This window comes from Oncorhynchus tshawytscha, linkage group LG19 (assembly GCF_018296145.1).
Source record: "Oncorhynchus tshawytscha isolate Ot180627B linkage group LG19, Otsh_v2.0, whole genome shotgun sequence".
In the NCBI taxonomy this organism is placed as follows: Eukaryota; Metazoa; Chordata; class Actinopteri; order Salmoniformes; family Salmonidae; genus Oncorhynchus; species Oncorhynchus tshawytscha.
The window spans coordinates 57,202,645-57,226,635 of record NC_056447.1 but is presented as its reverse complement, the minus strand read 5'-3'; the positions used below and the strand labels follow the sequence as shown (position 1 = coordinate 57,226,635).

The following is a 23,991-nucleotide window of genomic DNA, read 5'->3' as shown; positions in this document are numbered from 1 at the left end:
TATTAACAACCCATCCTGGTCATGTTATCAACCCATCCTGGTTATATTATCAACCCATCCTGGTCATATTATCAACCCATCCTGGTCATAATAACAACCCATCCTGGTCATAATAACAACCCATCCTGGTCATGTTATCAACCCATATTATCAACCCATCCTGGTCATAGTATCAACCCATCCTGGTCATATTATCAACCCATCCTGGTCATATTATCAACCCATCCTGGTTGTTGCTATTAGATTCCTCCTCTTTCTAAGTTACTAATGAAGATGTTCATGTCTGTCGCATCTGGAATCTCTCGCGTCAGGTTCTATTGGTTCTATTAATTGTGGTTCCCCAGTGAATTGCATTCTGGTAAATTAGGGTTTTATTATCTGTTTCATTCCAGGAGTTGTCCATTCAATATAGCCTTTTGACTGTAAGACGATAAGCATCTGGTCATGTATATACAGATATCTGATAGTGTTTGCTGTTGATCACCTCATTTTACTGTTTGGAAAGTGTGTCAGTCCTTAAATGAGGGTCAGTGAGTCGGCAGCAAAATCTGATCTCATCTGATCTGATCTCTTCTGATCTGATCTATTTTCCACCGTGTCTTATATTGACATGTACTACTTATTATTATTATTATTATTATTATTATTATTATTATTAGAGTGGCAGGTAGACTAGTGGTCATAATAACAAGCCTAGTGGTTAATAACAACCCATCCTAGTGGTTATTATCAAGCCTAGTGGTTAGAGCAGGTAGCCTAGTGGTCATATTATCAACCCATCCTGGTTAATAGGCAGGTAGTCAGTGGTTATATGGCAGGTAGCCTAGTGGTTAGATTGGCAAGCCTAGTGGTCATCTTAGGTTGCCTAGTGGTTAAGTAACAGGTAGCCTAGTGGTTAAGCAGGTAGCCTAGTGGTTCAACCCAGCCTAGTGGTTAACAACCCTAGTGGTTAGAGGAGGTAGCCTAGTGGTTATAGGAGGCAGGTAGTCTAGTGGTTAGAGTGGCAGGTAGCCTAGTGGTTTAGAGTGGCAGGTAGCCTAGTGGTTACAACCCATCCTGGTCATTATAGTGGCAACCCAGCCTAGTGGTTAGAGCAGGTCAGCCTAGTGGTTAGAGGAGGTAGCCCATCCTGGTTAGAGCAGGTAGCCTAGTGGTTCAACCCAGGTAGCCTAGTGGTTGTTGGTAGTTAGAGTGGCTCCTCTTTCTAAGTTAGCCTAGTGGTTAGAAGATGGCAGGTTGCCTAGTGCATCTGGAATCTGTGGTTAGAGCAGGTAGCCAGTGGTTTCTATTGGTTCTATTAGCCTTGTGGTTCCCCAGTGAGGTGCATAGTGGTTAAATTAGGGTTTTTTATCTGTTTCATTCCAGGAGTTGTCCATTCAATATAGCCTTTTGACTGTAAGACGATAGCATCTGGTCATGTATATACAGATATCTGAGTGGTTTTGCTGTTGATCACCTCATTTTACTGTTTGGAAAGCAGGTTGCCTAAGTGGTTAGGTCAGGTAGCCTAGTGGTTAGAGCAGGTAGCCTAGTGGTTAGTGGTTAGAGGAGGTAGCCTAGTGAGTAGGCAGGTAGCCTAGTGGTTAGAGGAGGTAGCCTAGTGGTTAGAGGAGGTAGCCTAGTGGTTTCCAGGTGTCCTAGTGGTTGACAGGTACTAGTGGTTATTATTAGTGGTTAGAGTGGCAGGTAGCCTAGTGGTTTAGCCTAGTGGTTAGGCAGGTAGCCTAGTGGTTAGAGCAGGTAGCCTAGTGGTTAGAGGAGGTAGCCTAGTGGTTAGAGGAGGCAGGTAGCCTAGTGGTTAGAGTGGCAGGTAGCCTAGTGGTTAGAGTGGCAGGTAGCCTAGTGGTTAGAGTGGCAGGTAGCCTAGTGGTTAGAGTGGCAGGTAGCCTAGTGGTTAGAGCAGGTAGCCTAGTGGTTAGAGGAGGTAGCCTAGTGGTTAGAGCAGGTAGCCTAGTGGTTAGAGGAGGTAGCCTAGTGGTTAGAGTGGCAGGTAGCCTAGTGGTTAGAGTGGCAGGTAGCCTAGTGGTTAGAGCAGGTAGCCTAGTGGTTAGAGGAGGTAGCCTAGTGGTTAGAGCAGGTAGCCTAGTGGTTAGAGTGGCAGGTAGCCTAGTGGTTAGAGTGGCAGGTAGCCTAGTGGTTAGAGCAGGTAGCCTAGTGGTTAGAGCAGGTAGCCTAGTGGTTAGAGTGGCAGGTAGCCTAGTGGTTAGAGTGGCAGGTAGCCTAGTGGTTAGAGTGGCAGGTAGCCTAGTGGTTAGAGCAGGTAGCCTAGTGGTTAGAGGAGGTAGCCTAGTGGTTAGAGGCAGGTAGCCTAGTGGTTAGAGGAGGCAGGTAGCCTAGTGGTTAGAGGAGGCAGGTAGCCTAGTGGTTAGAGGAGGCAGGTAGCCTAGTGGTTAGAGGAGGCAGGTAGCCTAGTGGTTAGAAGAGGCAGGTAGCCTAGTGGTTAGAAGAGGCAGGTAGCCTAGTGGTTAGAGGAGGCAGGTAGCCTAGTGGTTAGAGGAGGCAGGTAGCCTAGTGGTTAGAGGAGGCAGGTAGCCTAGTGGTTAGAGGAGGCAGGTAGCCTAGTGGTTAGAGGAGGCAGGTAGCCTAGTGGTTAGAGGAGGCAGGTAGCCTAGTGGTTAGAGGAGGCAGGTAGCCTAGTGGTTAGAGGAGGCAGGTAGCCTAGTGGTTAGAGGAGGCAGGTAGCCTAGTGGTTAGAGGAGGCAGGTAGCATAGTGGTTAGAGGAGGCCGGTAGCCTAGTGGTTAGAGTGTTGGACTTGTAACCAAAAGGTTGCAAGATCAAATCCCCAAGCTGACAAGGTACAAATCTGTTGTTCTGCCCCTGTTCCTCAGCCATCATTGTAAAAAGGAATTTATTCTTAACTGACTTGCCTAGTTTATATGATCTAAAGTCAATAAGATGACAAAGGAGGGATATCTGTCTTACTTATTTCTATTGAGTCATGATGATGACCACATCACCTGTTTAAGCCCTCTGCCTTTACTTGGAGCTGAAAATAAATGGGCCAGTCACGAAGATGACCCTACTTTGATGTGACTCAAACTGAACGTTCTAGATTAGAACAGGAGTTATGCTTTGTGGTTATATTGCATTACTTCTATGGCCAGTTTCCCAGACACAGATTTATTTAGCCCGGAACTTAATATATATATAAAAATTTTTTTTAAAGTATTTCAATTGAGATTAGTTAGTCCAGAACTCACGTTACATTACTAAATCTAACTGAGGAACCAACCCGACTGTTTCTACTATTGCTAAATTAAAATAAATTAAAAATATATATATATATATTCTTCAAATCAAATTTTATTTATATAGCCCTTTGTACATCAGCTGATATCTCAAAGTGCTGTACAGAAACCCAGCCTAAAACCCCAAACAGCAAGCAATGCAGGTGTAGAAGCACGGTGGCTTGGAAAAACTCCCTAGAAAGGCCAGAACCTAGGAAGGAACCTAGAGAGGAACCAGGCTATGTGGGGTGGCCAGTCCTCTTCTGGCTGTGCCGGGTGGAGATTATAACAGAACATGGCCAAGATGTTCAAATGTTCATAAATGACCAGCATGGTCAAATAATAATAATCACAGTGGTTGTTGAGGGTGCAGCAAGTCAGCACCTCAGGTATAAATGTCAGTTGGCTTTTCATAGCCGATCATTAAGAGTATCTCTACCACTCCTGCTGTCTCTAGAGAGTTGGAAACAGGCGGTCTGGGACAGGTAGCACGTCCTTCTTTCCCGTCTAAACCATTTAAGAGAAACAAACTGTATTTTAAGCTAGAATCGTACAGTGTGACAGGGCCACAGATACAGAAGGGTTGTGCTCATCAGAGGGAATCTTCCTGTTAGTTTATTCATTATTTACAGTAAACCATATCATGTTTGAGAAAAATCTTGAATATAAATAATATAATGAAAAACAGATGTGTCAATACCACTTTCAGAAGCATGTTAATTGAAGCAGGCTAATAATTCATGATTCATTTATTAGAGGTGTCTTTTCTGATTATGTAGGCCTAAACAATCAACCATGAACACACACACACACACACACACACACAGGCTGAACACAGGAACACACACACAGGCTGAACACAGGAACACACACACACACACACAGGCTGAACACAGGAACACACACAACACACACACACACACACACACACACACACAGGCTGAACACAGGAACACACACACACACACAGGCTGAACACAGGAACACACACACACACACACACACAGGCTGAACACAGGAACACACACACACACACAGGCTGAACACAGGAACACACACACACACACACACACAGGCTGAACACAGGAACACAAACACAGGCTGAACACAGGCTGAACACGGTCTCTACTCAAACACAGAACTGTGTTCAGCAGGGCACACCGACGCAAAACTGTTTCCAAACGGACAACGAAAACAAACAAGCATGTCATATTGGACATTCCACTCTGTTTCAGAGTGTTATCTAATGTTAGGTGCCAAGTGAACTGACCCAGCAGCACCAACAGACCTGAGAAAAGACCAAGAACATAGTAAGGGAAAAGAGCTCGGTATGACTAATGACTATAACGGACTCTCTATTAGAGCTCTGTATGACTAATGACTATAAGGGACTCTATGTAGTACCTGGCTCTCTGTATGACTAATGACTATAAGGGACTCTATGTAGTACCTGGCTCTCTGTATGACTAATGACTATAAGGGACTCTCTATTAGAGCTCTGTATGACTAATGACTATAAGGGACTCTCTATTAGAGCTCTGTATGACTAATGACTATAAGGGACTCTATGTAGTACCTGGCTCTCTGTATGACTAATGACTATAAGGGACTCTATGTAGTACCTGGCTCTCTGTATGACTAATGACTATAAGGGACTCTCTATTAGAGCTCTGTATGACTAATGACTATAAGGGACTCTATGTAGTACCTGGCTCTCTGTATGACTAATGACTATAAGGGACTCTATGTAGTACCTGGCTCTCTGTATGACTAATGACTATAAGGGACTCTATTAGAGCTCTGTATGACTAATGACTATAAGGGACTCTCTATTAGAGCTCTGTATGACTAATGACTATAAGGGACTCTATGCAATGCATGTGCCAACCAATGCAGTATTCATTTTGAACCAATTGTACTGTTTCTTTGTGCCACTTTCTATAGGTCAACTTGTTTTGCTAATATTTATTAATAACCTGACAATACCTTGCTATTACAGTATTTAAAAATGTACCACGGACACATGATTCTGTCTTACCAACAAACAATCAGCATGACTCTGAAATATCCAATGAGATCCACCGGGAATACATGTTAATAATAATACGAAATAACAGACTCCCCATGAATGAACACGTGGGATAAATATTGAAAATAGACATGTGTTTTGTTGTTAGTTTAGTATGAATGTTGTTTTTCATTTTTTTTTATTACACACATTGGTTTAATACTGAATGGAAATGCCAGTGAATGATATGGATGGTTCACTGCATACAGTATATCCTTTAACTGTAGATGAAATTAAATAAATTATGGGTTCTGGATTTAAAATAAATATAAACGCTTACAATGTTTACTTAATTTAGGATTTTTTTGTTGTCTTTAATTACTTTCAATAAAATGTTAATTCAGGTTGGACTTTTGATTTTGTATTTATTTATTTTTTTAAATATATATATATATTGCAGAGAATCATGTGTTTGTCATAGGAAATTATTTAAAAAGTTTAACTTTCCATGACCTCTCAAATAATATTCTCCAATTATAGGTTCTCAAGGGCCAACTGTTGACGTCCCAGTTCATGTTCTGTGCAGGCTACAGTCTGTTTCTGTTTTGCCTAGGCTAATGGTGAAGCTTTATAATATTTGCGTTACACACAGGACAGCTTATCCATGTTGGGGTAAAAGCCTGCGTGGGAGTTCTGCAACGCAATAGTCATACCTGGGGTCTATTCATTACGCAGATTCTATTGCAAAAAACGTTTCTTAAACGGAAGCAAACTGAACGAAACGGGAATAAGCTAAATGAATATGTTCAATAGTAACACGTTTAGCATTGTTAACTTCCGTTTGGTTGTTAAACGGTAAACGGTTTCCGTAATGAATACACCTCTGGAGAATGTCCAGTCCTTTCTGAAGTTGGGTTGGTTTCCTACGGTCGTGTTGCTACGGCCAGGGGGCGTAGTCTCTCCGAGAGGAGCTGCTGCTGCTCCACTTTGGCTCTCCCCGCGACATCAACTGACTCTACCCGGGACAGACCGAAGAAGATGGCGGCCACGGACCGTTCCCGGTCTGAAGCTGCAAAGCAGCGACGGCAGGATCAGTTACAGCGATGGCTGGGCTCGGAAACCGATCAGACGGGACCGGGGACGCGGGACGGGTCGACGGGAACCGGGACGCGGCGGGCCCGGGTTCGGTTCGCTCAGGGAGCCGTGTTTATGGCAGCCTGTTCGGCCGGGGACAGAGAGGAGGTAGCGGCGCTCCTACGACAGGGCGCTGACATCAACCACGCCAATATAGACGGACTGACAGCGCTTCACCAGGTATTTAACTCGTTAGAAAGTAGTCCCATTGTTGCAGGCTGACGTTTGGGGAACCTTTGGGGAACCTAGTGGTAATGGCGGGTTGAAACTATGTAACGATCTGTGTTGTATCCTACCGCCAAACAAACATGTCCACATAGCTACTGTAACAAAGTAACCCTTTGGTCAAATTAAACATCGACAAGTAACATTAACTCAACTTTTAATCATGCTCAAATCAGTGGTTTGAATGTTTATAAAACTACACAACTTGTTTATCGTGATGTTGGAACATTGTCATGATAATTCCGATGTGTGTGTGTGTGCGCTAAAGTAGATTGGTTCATTGGAACTGTTGCCTTCCAAGTGTGTGTGTTCTCTCTCTCTCGGATGAACTGACACAAGACTGGAAAAGGCGGCTGCTAGTCAGATGACTCCTACCCTGCCATTAGGCTTGTTTACACTGAGCTGCACTGGGGTCGGAACGCAATCATGGTTATATTAAGACGCCACAGAACAGGGATAGGAGTAGGAACACTTACCTCATTGCAAGGATAGAATCAGGGCCATGAAGGCTTTTCTGCATGCTTCCTATCCAAAAACAGTTCAGAATAGTAGGCGCATATATTATGTCATTGCGACATTTTTATTTTGGAAATTGTTTTTTTGAAGTTCATTTACTGCATTTCTATACAACAACAACAAAAATGCTATTTGGAGAGTAGCAAAACATATCCCCAGCCAGTATCACCGTTGAAGGTTCCTTCACCTCAGTCCACCTATAAACATATAGTCTATTAGCTATACAATTGTAAAGTTATATCCCTGAAAGGGGGGGAAATTATTGACACGTAGCATCAGCAACTGTTCAGTCAGTCGTAATGATGAGAGCTCTTCTTTGTCGACACCCATTCAGCATCGTTCACACCCTCTTTAAGCTTTAGCTCCACCCATCTCTTTAAGGATTTACATGTGAGGCAACAAAAGCCTCCTTCACTCATACTGCCAAACTTACCCTCGTAAAACGGACTATCCTACCGATCCTTGACTTTGGCGATGTCATTTACAAAATAGCCTCCAATACCCTACTCAGCAAACTGGATGTAGTCTATCACAGTGCCATCCATTTCACCAAAGCCCCATATACCACCCACCACTGCGACCTGTATGCTCTCGTTGGCTGGTCCTCGCTACATATTCGTCGCCAAACCCACTGGCTCCAGGTCATCTATAAGTCTTTGCTAGGTAAAGCTCCGCCTTATCTCAGCTCACTGGTCACGATAACAACAACACCCACCCGTAGCACGCGCTCCAGCAGGTATATCTCACTGGTCATCCCCAAAGCCTACTTTGGCCGCCTTTCCTTCCAATTCTCTGCTGCCAATGAGTGGAAGAAATTGCAAAAATCACTGAAGTTGGAGACTTATATCTCCCTCGCTAACTTTAAGTGTCAGCTGTCAGAGCAGCTAACCGATTGCTGCAGCTGTACATAGCCCATCTGTAAATAGCCCATCCAACCAACTACCTACCTCATCCCATATTTGTTTTTGTTTTTCTGCTCTTTTGCACACCAGTATTTCTACTTGAACATCCGCATCTGCATATCTATCTCGCCAGTGTAAATTGCCAAATTGTAATTACTTCGCTACTATCGGCCTATTTATTGTCTTACCTCCTCATGCCGTTTGCACACACTGTATATAGACTTTCTTTTTTTCCTATTGTGTTGACTGTACGCTTGTTTATTCCATGTGTAACTCTGTTGTTGTTGTTTCTGTCGCACTGCTTTGCTTTATCTTGGCCAGGTCGCAATTGTAAACGAGAACTTGTTCTCAACTAGCCTACCTGGTTAAATAAAGGTGAAATAAACATTTTAAAAAGACTATTGTATTTTAGTCAATGCCACTCCGACATAGCTCAATCTAATATTTATATATTTTTTCTTAATAGCAATTTGTTTTACTTGTAGGACAGTGGCATATGCGGTTAATGCATTGAATTGTGGAAATTCCTCTCCGTCCAAGTTGTCTGACTGACATCATTACTGAGAAAAAATAAACAAGTGACGCTTTTAATCAGCATGTTATCTCGGCAGGAGTTTTATTTGAAATGAAAGGTGCTTTAATTGACTCTGGTCAGCCAGTTGACTGCCTGCCCTTTCTTCGATCTCTAGTTGACTGCCTGCCCTTTCTTCGATCTCCAGTTGACTGCCTGCCCTTTCTTCGATCTCTAATTGACTGCCTGCCCTTTCTTCGATCTCTAATTGACTGCCTGCCCTTTCTTCGATCTCCAGTTGACTGCCTGCCCTTTCTTCGATCTCTAGTTGACTGCCTGCCCTTTCTTCGATCTCCAGTTGACTGCCTGCCCTTTCTTGATCTCTAGTTGACTGCCTGCCCTTTCTTCGATCTCTAGTTGACTGCCTGCCCTTTCTTCAATCTCTAGTTGACTGCCTGCCCTTTCTTCGATCTCCAGTTGACTGCCTGCCCTTTCTTCGATCTCTAGTTGACTGCCTGCCCTTTCTTCGATCTCCAGTTGACTGCCTGCCCTTTCTTCGATCTCTAGTTGACTGCCTGCCCTTTCTTCGATCTCTAGTTGACTGCCTGCCCTTTCTTCGATCTCCAGTTGACTGCCTGCCCTTTCTTCGATCTCTAGTTGACTGCCTGCCCTTTCTTCAATCTCTAGTTGACTGCCTGCCCTTTCTTCAATCTCTAGTTGACTGCCTGCCCTTTCTTCAATCTCTAGTTGACTGCCTGCCCTTTCTTCAATCTCTAGTTGACTGCCTGCCCTTTCTTCAATCTCTAGTTGACTGCCTGCCCTTTCTTCAATCTCTAGTTGACTGCCTGCCCTTTCTTCAATCTCTAGTTGACTGCCTGCCCTTTCTTCAATCTCTAGTTGACTGCCTGCCCTTTCTTCAATCTCTAGTTGACTGCCTGCCCTTTCTTCAATCTCTAGTTGACTGCCTGCCCTTTCTTCAATCTCTAGTTGACTGCCTGCCCTTTCTTCAATCTCTAGTTGACTGCCTGCCCTTTCTTCAATCTCTAGTTGACTGCCTGCCCTTTCTTCAATCTCTAGTTGACTGCCTGCCCTTTCTTCAATCTCTAGTTGACTGCCTGCCCTTTCTTCAATCTCTAGTTGACTGCCTGCCCTTTCTTCAATCTCTAGTTGACTGCCTGCCCTTTCTTCAATCTCTAGTTGACTGCCTGCCCTTTCTTCGAGTCTCTAGTTGACTGCCTGCCCTTTCTTCGATCTCCAGTTGACTGCCTGCCCTTTCTTCAATCTCTAGTTGACTGCCTGCCCTTTCTTCGAGTCTCTAGTTGACTGCCTGCCCTTTCTTCGATCTCCAGTTGACTGCCTGCCCTTTCTTCGAGTCTCTAGTTGACTGCCTGCCCTTTCTTCGATCTCCAGTTGACTGCCTGCCCTTTCTTCAATCTCTAGTTGACTGCCTGCCCTTTCTTCGAGTCTCTAGTTGACTGCCTGCCCTTTCTTCGATCTCCAGTTGACTGCCTGCCCTTTCTTCGAGTCTCTAGTTGACTGCCTGCCCTTTCTTCGATCTCCAGTTGACTGCCTGCCCTTTCTTCGATCTCCAGTTGACTGCCTGCCCTTTCTTCGAGTCTCTAGTTGACTGCCTGCCCTTTCTTCGATCTCCAGTTGACTGCCTGCCCTTTCTTCGAGTCTCTAGTTGACTGCCTGCCCTTTCTTCGATCTCCAGTTGACTGCCTGCCCTTTCTTCAATCTCTAGTTGACTGCCTGCCCTTTCTTCGATCTCCAGTTGACTGCCTGCCCTTTCTTCAATCTCTAGTTGACTGCCTGCCCTTTCTTCGATCTCTAGTTGACTGCCTGCCCTTTCTTCGATCTCTAGTTGACTGCCTGCCCTTTCTTCGATCTCTAGTTGACTGCCTGCCCTTTCTTCGAGTCTCTAGTTGACTGCCTGCCCTTTCTTCGATCTCTAGTTCTGCCTGCCCTTTCTTCAATCTCTAGTTGACTGCCTGCCCTTTCTTCGAGTCTCTAGTTGACTGCCTGCCCTTTCTTCGATCTCTAGTTGACTGCCTGCCCTTTTTCGAGTCTCTAGTTGACTGCCTGCCCTTTCTTCGAGTCTCTAGTTGACTGCCTGCCCTTTCTTCGAGTCTCTAGTTGACTGCCTGCCCTTTCTTCGAGTCTCTAGTTGACTGCCTGCCCTTTCTTCGAGTCTCTAGTTGACTGCCTGCCCTTTCTTCGATCTCCAGTTGACTGCCTGCCCTTTCTTCGAGTCTCTAGTTGACTGCCAGCCCTTTCTTCGAGTCTCTAGTTGACTGCCTGCCCTTTCTTCGATCTCTAGTTGACTGCCTGCCCTTTCTTCGATCTCTAGTTGACTGCCTGCCCTTTCTTCAATCTCTAGTTGACTGCCTGCCCTTTCTTCAATCTCTAGTTGACTGCCTACCCTTTCTTCGATCTCTAGTTGACTGCCTGCCCTTTCTTCGATCTCTAGTTGACTGCCTGCCCTTTCTTCGAGTCTCTAGTTGACATGATGGAAGATCCCTCAACTTCTAGTGAATCATTTCTTTTCATTTCAACAACTTTCTTCTTGTGATGCGCAAGAGTTTTTTTTACATCAATCTACTAGAGCTGACTTACTTGATCCTGGTCCTCTGCAGCATCTTTCAAGGCCATGATTCTATACATTCTATCCACTGGATATTATTTTAATGAGATCTGCCCCCATGTCTATGTTTCACAAGTTAAGACATCAAAGTGCAGTAGAGCATAATACAGTACATTTAAAAAAAAATGTCCCTTTATATTACTAGGCAAGTCAGTTAAGAACAAATTCTTATTTTCAATGACAGCCTAGGAACACTGGGTTAACTGCCTGTTCAGGGGGCAGAACGACAGATTTGTACCTTGTCAGCTCAGGGATTTGAACTTGCAACCTTCCGGTTACTAGTCCAACGCTCTAACCACTAGGCTACCCTGCCACCCCGTTATAGTATACTCGACTCTAGTGTGTGCTACTGTGTACTTTACTGAACAATAGTCTACTTTTCTTTTCTGCTGTGCTGAACTTTACTTTTCTGTACAATCTTGTGAACCCAACTGTGGTTTGTGACTACTATGATTTTTTTTATTGCGTCACCAATTCCGTTAACAATTTTCTGTTACCAAGACTTACTAATTAATACCTTACTACCTTACTAATACCTTACTATCGTACTAATACCTTACTACCTTGCTAATACCTTACTACCTTGCTAATACCTTACTACCGTACTAATACCTTACTACCTTGCTAATACCTTACTACCTTACTAATACCTTACTACCTTACTAATACCTTACTACCTTGCTAATACCTTACTACCTTACTAATACCTTACTAATACCTTACTACCTTACTAATACCTTACTACCTTACTAATTAATACCTTACTACCTTACTAATACCTTACTACCTTACTAATTAATACCTTACTACCTTACTAATACCTTACTACCTTACTAATACCTTACTACCTTACTAATACCTTACCACCTTACTAATACCTTACTACCTTACTAATACCTTACTACCTTACTACCTTACTAATACCTTACCACCTTACTAATACCTTACTACCTTGCTAATACCTTACTACCTTGCTAATACCTTACTACCTTACTACCTTACTAATACCTTACCACCTTACTAATACCTTACTACCTTGCTAATACCTTACTACCTTGCTAATACCTTACTACCTTGCTAATACCTTACTACCTTACTAATACCTTACTACCTTACTAATACCTTACTACCTTACTACCTTACTACCTTACTAATACCTTACTACCATACTAATACCTTACTACCTTACTAATTAATACCTTACTACCTTACTAATACCTTACTACCTTACTACCTTACTAATACCTTACTACCTTACTACCTTACTACCTTACTAATACCTTACTACCATACTAATACCTTACTAATTAATACCTTACTACCTTACTAATACCTTACTACCTTACTAATACCTTACTACCTTACTACCTTACTACCTTACTAATACCTTACTACCATACTAATACCTTACTACCTTACTAATTAATACCTTACTACCTTGCTAATACCTTACTACCTTGCTAATACCTTACTACCTTACTAATACCTTACTACCTTACTAATACCTTACTACCAAACTAATACCTTACTACCTTACTAATTAATACCTTACTACCTTACTAATACCTTACTACCTTACTAATACCTTACTACCTTACTACCTTACTAATACCTTACTACCTTACTAATACCTTACCACCTTACTAATACCTTACCACCTTACTAATACCTTACTAATACCTTACCACCTTACTAATACCTTACTACCTTGCTAATACCTTACTACCTTGCTAATACCTTACTACCTTGCTAATACCTTACTACCTTACTAATACCTTACTACCTTACTACCTTACTAATACCTTACTACCTTACTAATACCTTGCTACTACCTTACTAATACCTTACTACCTTACTAATACCTTACTACCTTACTAATACCTTACTACCTTACTAATACCTTACTACCTTACTAATACCTTACTACCTTACTAATACCTTACTACCTTACTACCTTACTAATACCTTACTACCTTACTAATACCTTACTACCTTGCTAATACCTTACTAATACCTTACTACCTTACTAATACCTTACTACCTTACTAATTAATACCTTACTACCTTACTAATACCTTACTACCTTACTAATACCTTACTACCTTACTAATACCTTACTACCTTACTAATACCTTACTACCTTACTAATACCTTACTACCTTACTAATACCTTACTACCTTACTACCTTACTACCTTACTAATACCTTACCACCTTACTAATACCTTACCACCTTACTAATACCTTACTACCTTGCTAATACCTTACTACCTTGCTAATACCTTACTACCTTACTAATACCTTACCACCTTACTAATACCTTACTACCTTGCTAATACCTTACTACCTTGCTAATACCTTACTACCTTGCTAATACCTTACTACCGTACTAATACCTTACTACCTTGAATACCTTACTACCTTGCTAATACCTTACTACCTTGCTAATACCTTACTACCTTGCTAATACCTTACTACCTTACTAATACCTTACTACCTTACTACCTTACTAATACCTTACTACCTTACTAATACCTTACTACCTTACTAATTAATACCTTACTACCTTACTAATACCTTACTAATACCTTACTACCTTACTAATACCTTACCACCTTACTAATACCTTACCACCTTACTAATACCTTACCACCTTACTAATACCTTACTACCTTACTACCTTACTAATACCTTACTACCTTACTAATACCTTACTAATACCTTACCACCTTGCTAATACCTTACTACCTTGCTAATACCTTACTACCTTGCTAATACCTTACTACCTTGCTAATACCTTACTACCTTACTAATACCTTACTACCTTGCTAATACCTTACTAATACCTTACTACCTTACTAATACCTTACTACCTTACTAATACCTTACTACCTTACTAATACCTTACAAACTTACTAATACCTTACTACCTTACTAATACCTTACTACCTTGCTAATACCTTACTACCTTGCTAATACCTTACTACCTTACTACCTTACTAATACCTTACCACCTTACTAATACCTTACTACCTTGCTAATACCTTACTACCTTGCTAATACCTTACTACCTTACTAATACCTTACTACCGTACTAATACCTTACTACCTTGCTAATACCTTACTACCTTGCTAATACCTTACTACCTTACTAATACCTTACTACCTTACTAATACCTTACTACCTTACTACCTTACTAATACCTTACTACCTTACTAATACCTTACTACCTTACTAATTAATACCTTACTAACTACCTTACTACCTTACTAATACCTTACTACCTTACTAATACCTTACTACCTTACTAATACCATACTAATACCTTACCACCTTACTAATACATTACTACCTTACTAATACCTTACTACCTTACTAATACCTTACCTTACTACCTTACTAATACCTTACTACCTTACTTACCTTACTACCTTACTAATACCTTACTACCTTACTACCTTACTAATACCTTACTACCTTACTAATACCTTACCACCTTACTAATACCTTACTACCTTACTACCTTACTACCTTACTAATACCTTACTACCTTACTACCTTACTAATACCTTACTACCTTACTAATACCTTACCACCTTACTAATACCTTACCACCTTACTAATACCTTACTACCTTACTACCTTACTACCTTACTAATACCTTACTACCTTACTAATACCATACTAATACCTTACCACCTTACTAATACCTTACTACCTTGCTAATACCTTACTACCTTACTAATACCTTACTAATACCTTACTAATACCTTACTAATACCTTACTACTTTACTAATACCTTACTCATACCTTACTACCTTACTCATACCTTACTACCTTACTAATACCTTACTGCCTTACTACCTTACTAATACCTTACTACCTTACTAATACCTTACTACCTTACTACCTTACTAATACCTTACCACCTTACTAATACCTTACTACCTTACTAATACCTTACTACCTTACTAATACCTTACTGCCTTACTACCTTACTAATACCTTACTACCTTACTAATACCTTACTACCTTACTAATACCTTACTGCCTTACTACCTTACTAATACCTTACTACCTTACTACCTTACTAATACCTTACTACCTTACTACCTTACTAATACCTTACCACCTTACTAATACCTTACTACCTTACTAATACCTTACTAATACCTTACTAATACCTTACTACCTTACTAATACCTTACTACCTTACCAATACCTTACTCATACCTTACTACCTTACTCATACCTTACTAATACCTTACTAATACCTTACTACCTTACTAATACCTTACTACCTTACTAATACCTTACTACCTTACTAATACCTTACCACCTTACTAATACCTTACTACCTTACTAATAACTTACCTTACTACCTTACTAATACCTTACTAATACCTTACTACCTTACTAATACCTTACCACCTTACTAATACCTTACTACCTTACTAATACCTTACTACCTTACTACCTTACTAATACCTTACTACCTTACTAATACCTTACTAATACCTTACTACCTTACTAATACCTTACTACCTTACTGCCTTACTAATACCTTACTACCTTACTAATACCTTACTAATACCTTACTACCTTACTAATACCTTACTAATACCTTACTACCTTACTAATACCTTACTACCTTACTGCCTTACTAATACCTTAATACCTTACTAATACCTTACTACCTTACTAATACCTTACTAATACCTTACTACCTTACTAATACCTTACTAATACCTTACTACCTTACTAATACCTTACTAATTAATACCTTACTACCTTACTAATTAATACGTGTTACTTCTGTGGAGTTTCTTTTTCCTCCCTCCTCATGAAAATATGTGGGTTTTTGTAACGGAATTTCAAGACACAGGACAATGTTTATTTTTATACATTTTATTTTATGATATTTAAAAAAAAAAACAATTTGGTGATTACGATCTTGTCTCATCGCTTCAACTCCCCATCGGGCTCAGGAGAGGCGAAGGTCGAGTCATGCATCCTCAGAAACACGACCCCCAAGCTGAGTTTCTTACCACCCACTCACTTAACCCGGAAGCCAGCTGCATCAATGTCCCCGAGGAAACAACGTTCATCAAGCGGAGTAAAACAAGGTTGTCCATTATCGGCATATCTATTTATTATGGCCATTGAAATGTTAGCTATTAAATTCATATCCAACAATAATATCAAGGGCCCAGAAATCCGTGGCTTAAAAACAAAGGTGCCACTGTACGCTGATGATTCCTGTTTTCTTTTAAATCCACAATTAGAATCCCTCCACAGCCTCATAGAGGATCTATATACTTTTTCTAACCTCTCTGGATTACAAGCAAATGATGATACAGTTGAAGTCGGAAGTTTATATACACCGTAGCCAAATACATTTAGACTCAGTTTTTCACAATTCCTGACATTTAATCCTAGTAAAAATTCCCTGCCTTAGGTCAGTTAGGATCACCACTTTATTTTAAGAATGTCAGTATTTGGTAGCATTGCCTTTAAATTGTTTAACTTGAGTCAAATGTTTCGGGTAGCCTTCCACAATAAGTTGGGTGAATTTTGGCCCATTCCTCCTGACAGAGCTGGTCAGGTTTGTAGGCCTCCTTGTTCGCACACACTTTTTCAGTTCTGCTCACAAATTTTCTATAGGATTGAGGTCAGGGCTTTGTGATGGCCACTCCAATACCTTGACTTTGTTGTCTGTAAGCCATTTTGCCACAACTTTGGAAGTATGCTTGGGGTCATTGTCCATTTGGAAGACCCATTTGCGACCAAGCTTTAACTTCCTGACTGATGTCTTGTTGCTTCAATAGATCCACATAATTTTCATTGCGTTAGTGGTCACCTGATGGCTCCCAGGGTGACTCTCGCATAAAATACAGAGGTAGCCATTACTCCAATCGGTCCGACTGAAAAACGAATTGTCCCGACGGATATATTATCGAATAGATAGATATTTGAAAAACACCTTGAGGGTTGATTATAAACAACGTTTGCCATGTTTCTGTCGATATTATGGAGCTAATTTTGAATATTTTTCGCCGTTTTCGTGACAGCAATTTCCGGGCGATTTCTCAGCCTAACGTGAAGAACAAACGGAGCTATTTCGCCTACAAAAATAATATTTTGGGGAAAAATGAACTTTGGCTATCTACCTGGGAGTCTCGTGAGTGAAAACATCCGAAGTTCATCAAAGGTAAACGATTTAATTTGATTGCTTTTCTGATTTGTGACAAGGTTGCCTGCTGCTAGCAAGGCATAATGCTATGCTAGGCTATCAATAAACTTACACAAATGCTTGTCTTGCTTTGGCTGTAAAGCATATTTTGAAAATCTGAGATGACAGGGTGATTAACAAAAGGCTAAGCTGTGTTCCAATATATTTCACCTGTGATTTTCATGAATAGGAAGATTTTCTAGGAAGATTTATGTCCGTTGCGTTATGCTAATTAGTGTCAGTCGATGATTACGCTCTCGGACCCGGGATGGGGAGTCACAAGAAGTTTTAAAGGCACAGTCAACTTATTGTATGTAAACTTCTGACCCACTGGAATTGTGATACAGTGAATTATAAGTGAAATAATCCGTCTGTAAACAATTGTTGGAAAAATGACTTGTGTCGTTGCACAAAGTAGATGTCCTAACCGACTTGCCAAAACTATAGTTTGTTAACAAGAAATTTGTGGAGTGATTGAAAAACTGGTTTTATACTATTCAATTTAATCCACAAGACAAAAACTGAGCAAATAATACAACAAATATTGTGGTATAATCTTTATGAATTATATCATAAATTCGACTGGTGGAGTTATGTCATACAGGTAACTAAAACATATGTAAATTACAACCAACTTATTGCGGCATTTCTGCAAAAGTGGAAGTGGAAAAAGTAAGGAACCTTTCTGTCAGCTCTGCATTAAAGACCATTAAAGAAAATGTTGATAAATAAAAAAGTATACCAGTTTCATTTAAGGACTAAAACATATACAGCTGTGCCATATAGATTGCAAAATAGTTGGGAATAGATTTTCCTGTGTACTTTGGATGGTGCCCTCATTGATTTGTGTCCTTGTTTAAAAATATCTGGGCATCTGGATTGGCGAAAATCTATCTTTCAAAAAGCGTGTTGATGAGTTAGTTTACAAATTATTATTATTATTTTTTAAATAGTCTTCTATAGGAAAAGGTTCTGTCTTTCATTAAAAAGCTGAAAACAACTAATTCAACATGCATATCGTCTGTGCGACTATGGGGATATCGTCTGTGCGACCATGGGGATATCGTCTGTGCGACTATGGGGATATCGTCTGTGCGACTATGGGGATATCGTCTGTGCGACTATGGGGATATCGTCTGTGCGACTATGGGGATATCGTCTGTGCGACTATGGGGATATCGTCTGTGCGACCATGGGGATATCGTCTGTGCGACCATGGGGATATCGTCTGTGCGACTATGGGGATATCGTCTGTGCGACCATGGGGATATCGTCTGTTTTATTATGGGGATAGGTTCTGTACGACATCACTGGGGATTCTCTGTCAGAATGGGGGCTGTGCGACTATGGGGATATCGTCTGTAGACTATGGGGATTTCCTCCTTGTCAATACAGCCCTGGGGATAACTTCCTCCACACCTATGGGGATATCGTCTGTTAACCTATGGGGATATCGTTTTTATTATGGCTAGGTTCTGTAGATCACTAACATTCTCTATCAGAATGTGGGTGGATCTGCTTTTGGTTTTTGCACCTCGTAGATCAATGCATTTTCCCTCCTTGTCAATACAGCCCTCTTGCATAAACTTCCTCCACACCTTACCTCGTTGTTAACCTATAGATGTACGGGCCAGAGATATGGCTAACTCTGGAGATCCCTAACATCTCTACAAGAGTTGGGTGGATCTGCTTTTTGGTTTTTGCACCTTACGTGTGGAGTGATCTCCAATGCACTTTAATATTGGAGGAATGTTTTTTTATGATCGCGTTGGGCCTATGACGACCCCCCCCAGTCCAGTGAGAGGATGGGCCTATGACGACCCCCTCAGTCCAGTGAGAGGATGGGCCTATGACGACCCCCCCAGTCCAGTGAGAGGATGGGCCTATGACGACCCCCCTCAGTCCAGTGAGAGGATGGGCCTATGACGACCCCCCAGTCCAGTGAGAGGATGGGCCTATGACGACCCCCTCAGTCCAGTGAGAGGATGGGCCTATGACGACCCCCCTCAGTCCAGTGAGAGGATGGGCCTATGACGACCCCCCTCAGTCCAGTGAGAGGATGGGCCTATGACGACCCCCCCCCCAGTCCAGTGAGAGGATGGGCCTATGACGATCCCCCCTCAGTCCAGTGAGAGGATGGACCTATGACGCGACCCCCCCAGTCCAGTGAGAGGATGGGCCTATGACGACCCCCCCCCCTCAGTCCAGTGAGAGGATGGGCCTATGACGACCCCCCTCAGTCCAGTGAGAGGATGGGCCTATGACGAAACCCCCCAGTCCAGTGAGAGGATGGGCCTATGACGACCCCCCCCAGTCCAGTGAGAGGATGGGCCTGTGACGACCCCCCAGTCCAGTGAGAGGATGGGCCTATGACGACCCTCCCCCCCCAGTCCAGTGAGAGGATGGGCCTGTGACGACCCCCTCAGTCCAGTGAGAGGATGGGCCTGTGACGAAACCCCTCCCCCCAGTCCAGTGAGAGGATGGGCCTGTGACGACCCCCTCCCCCAGTCCAGTGAGAGGATGGGCCTGTGACGAACCCCCCCCCAGTCCAGTGAGAGGATGGGCCTGTGACGACCCCCCCTCCCCAGTCCAGTGAGAGTTTGGGCCTGTGACGACCCCCCTCCCCAGTCCAGTGAGAGGATGGGCCTGTGTCTAGAAAAAATGGTTGGTAGTCACACATCTCATCTATGCTGGTCTAATGAATATAGAGGAAGACTAAGGTCTGGACATTCACGCTCCTTAAACCATCTACTGAAAACTATCAGTCTGGAGCAATCGCACCATTTTATTTCAAACGTCTTCTGACATTGTTTCTGTATCGGCTATGCTACTTGACCCCCCCATCCATGACACAATCACTATCATCATGATCAATTATAGTAGAATTCTCTTGTCCTTTCACAGCAATGTGGGTTTACCATCCGAAACCAGACTATTTCATCTCCACTTTCCTGTGGCCTGTTGTTCTAGTGATGAGAACGTGTCTGTGTGAGATGTGAGGTTGCGGTCTTTTGCACGTGTCCTTGCAACTGCTCTCTTCTCTAGATGTACGTACCAAATGGCGCCATGTTCCCTACGTAGTACACTTCTTTTGAAGGGAACAGGGTGTTCGTTGGGAAGCAGACTATACTTCGGTCTGGTCCTGCTGTCACCCAGTGCCATCCATCCCTTTCTCCTTTGTTGCTCACTAGTTGCATGGCAACGATAATTAAATATAGGCCCTCACTCCAAACTTTCCACCCACTTTCCATCTAAAGCCTCTGTCTTCTCTCTCCTCTGCCCCCTCGTTTCCCTCTTCCCTCCCTCTGTCTCTCTCTCCCCCTTCCTCCTCTCTTCGCTCTCTCTCTCCCCCTTCCTCCCCTCTTCTCTCTCTCTCTCTCTCTCTCTCTCTCTCTCTCTCTCTCTCCCCCCTTCCTCCCCTCTTCTCTCTCTCTCTCTCTCTCTCTGTCTCTCTCCCCCTTCCTCCCCTCTTCTCTCTCTCTCTCTCTCTCCCTCAATCTCCCTCTGTATCTCCCTTTCCAATCCCGATGGTGGGGACTTCTGTCTCTCTCTCCCCCTTCCTCCCCTCTTCTCTCTCTCTCCCTCAGTCTTCCTCTGTTTCTCCCTTTCCAATCCCGATGGTGGGGACTTCTCTCTCTCTGTCTCTCTCTCCCCCTTCCTCCCCTCTTCTCTCTCTCTCTCTCTCTCCCCCTTCCTCCCCTCTTCTCTCTCTCTCTCTGTCTCTCTCTCCCCCTTCCTCCCCTCTTCTCTCTCTCTCCCTCAGTCTTCCTCTGTTTCTCCCTTTCCAATCCCGATGGTGGGGACTTCTGTCTCTCTCTCCCCCTTCCTCCCCTCTTCTCTCTCTCTCCCTCAGTCTTCCTCTGTTTCTCCCTTTCCAATCCCGATGGTGGGGACTTCTCTCTCTCTGTCTCTCTCTCCCCCTTCCTCCCCTCATCCTCTCTCTCTCTCTCTCCCTCAGTCTTCCTCTGTTTCTCCCTTTCCAATCCCGATGGTGGGGACTTCTCTCTCTCTGTCTCTCTCTCCCCCTTCCTCCCCTCTTCTCTCTCTCCCTCAGTCTTCCTCTGTTTCTCCCTTTCCAATCCCGATGGACTTTGGGAATTTCAGATGAAGAAATGGAAAACATTCTCCCTCTAACAGCTGCTGCTGCTCCATTTCCACAATGACCGAGTTACTTGATGACCCAGTGAAGGAACCGTTGAACCACTGGTAGAAAACTGCACAGCCACATTCACAACAAGGAGAAAGAGAAGGACAACAACAAGGAGAAAGAGACGAGAAATATCCTCTTGTTCATTCAGCTAGTTGGCCCGTGGAGGGGAGTAGGCTGAGTCCCAAATAGAACCCTATTCCCTATATAGTGCACTACTTTAGACCAGAGCCCTATAGAACCCTATTCCCTATATAGTGCACTACTTTAGACCAGGGCCCTATAGAACCCTATTCCCTATATAGTACACTACTTTAGCCCAGGGCCCTATAGAACCCTATTCCCTATATAGTGCACTACTTTAGACCAGAGCCCTATAGAACCCTATTCCCTATATAGTGCACTACTTTAGACCAGGGCCCTATAGAACCCTATTCCCTATATAGTACACTACTTTAGCCCAGGGCCCTATAGAACCCTATTCCCTATATAGTGCACTACTTTAGACCAGGGCCCTATAGAACCCTATTCCCTATATAGTACACTACTTTAGCCCAGAGCCCTATAGAACCCTATTCCCTATATAGTGCACTACTTTAGCCCAGGGCCCTATAGAACCCTATTCCCTATATAGTACACTACTTTAGACCAGAGCCCTATAGAACCCTATTCCCTAAATAGTACACTACTTTAGACCGGAGCCCTATAGAACCCTATTCCCTATATAGTGCACTACTTTAGACCAGGCCCCTATGGGGAATAGGTACTTGGACTATGTTGCGGTGAGAGGAGTATAGTATTAGCCTGGAGGGGCTCTCCCTGTTCCTCTCTCTCTCTCGCTACAGTAAATTAGCTCTAGGTTTTACAAAGCTCTAAGTCTATGTAATGTGGTGTAGGGTAAGTTTATTTTTATTGTTCCAGTCAACCAATGATCTCACTTTATGAACGAGGAAGTGGACTTAAAATAGCTTTGTAATTGGTTGATTTGAAAAGGAAAGCCTCTTAGAGAATGGCTTATTGACGGTTGGCCTTCCCAGTCCAAGTAAATGGCAGAGCGGGGATCTCACACTGGAAACTGGAGTAAGTGGTTCAGCGTGAGGTCTGGAGTCATTTATTAGTTCAGCGTGAGGTCTGGAGTCGTTTATTAGTTCAGCGTGAGGTCTGGAGTCGTTTATTAGTTCAGCGTGAGGTCTGGAGTCGTTTATTAGTTCAGCGTGAGGTCTGGAGTCGTTTATTAGTTCAGCGTGAGGTCTGGAGTCGTTTATTAGTTCAGCGTGAGGTCTGGAGTCGTTTATTAGTTCAGCGTGAGGTCTGGAGTCGTTTATTAGTTCAGCGTGAGGTCTGGAGTCGTTTATTAGTTCAGCGTGAGGTCTGGAGTCGTTTATTGGTTCAGCGTGAGGTCTGGAGTCGTTTATTAGTTCAGCGTGAGGTCTGGAGTCGTTTATTAGTTCAGCGTGAGGTCTGGAGTCGTTTATTAGTTCAGCGTGAGGTCTGGACTCGTTTATTAGTTCAGCGTGAGGTCTGGACTCGTTTATTAGTTCAGCGTGAGGTCTGGACTCGTTTATTAGTTCAGCGTGAGGTCTGGAGTCGTTTATTAGTTCAGCGTGAGGTCTGGAGTCGTTTATTAGTTCAGCGTGAGGTCTGGAGTCGTTTATTAGTTCAGCGTGAGGTCTGGAGTCGTTTATTAGTTCAGCGTGAGGTCTGGACTCGTTTATTAGTTCAGCGTGAGGTCTGGACTCGTTTATTAGTTCAGCGTGAGGTCTGGAGTCGTTTATTAGTTCAGCGTGAGGTCTGGAGTCGTTTATTAGTTCAGTGTGAGGTCTGGACTCGTTTATTGGTTCAGCGTGAGGTCTGGACTCGTTTAGTGGTTCAGCGTGAGGTCTGGACTTGTTTATTGGTTCAGCGTGAGGTCTGGAGTCGTTTATTAGTTCAGCGTGAGGTCTGGACTCGTTTATTAGTTCAGCCTGAGGTCTGGAGTCGTTTATTGGTTCAGCGTGAGGTCTGGAGTCGTTTAGTGGTTCAGCGTGAGGTCTGGAGTCGTTTATTAGTTCAGCGTGAGGTCTGGAGTCGTTTATTAGTTCAGCCTGAGGTCTGGAGTCGTTTATTAGTTCAGCGTGAGGTCTGGAGTCGTTTATTAGTTCAGCGTGAGGTCTGGAGTCAAATCCGAACCTAGTACCCTGCAACCCCAAATTAAATCCTAACCTACTACCCATGCAACATCAAATCCTAACCTGGTACCTTCTTCTTCTATTTTGTCTCCCTTCCCATCGCAGACCCTTTAGAGACAGATAGACACTCCAGGCCCTTTAGAGACAGACAGACACTCCAGGCCCTTTAGAGACAGACAGACACTCCAGGCCCTTTAGAGACAGACAGACAGACAGACACTCCAGGCCCTTTAGAGACAGACAGACACTCCAGGCCCTTTAGAGACAGACAGAC

At 42.9% G+C, this 23,991-nt stretch overlaps 1 protein-coding gene across 1 annotated transcript in view; it reads left to right on the top strand.

The window, feature by feature from the left end:
* The first annotated feature begins 6,116 nt into the window (after positions 1 to 6,116).
* Positions 6,117 to 23,991, top strand: part of zmp:0000001167 (protein phosphatase 1 regulatory subunit 12A) — a 73,887-nt gene continuing 56,012 nt past the window's right edge. The window contains exon 1 of the mRNA XM_042301201.1: positions 6,117 to 6,551. Coding sequence (XP_042157135.1) covers positions 6,276 to 6,551 — 276 coding nt within the window. The 5' untranslated portion in view covers positions 6,117 to 6,275. The remainder of the gene's footprint in view (positions 6,552 to 23,991) is intronic.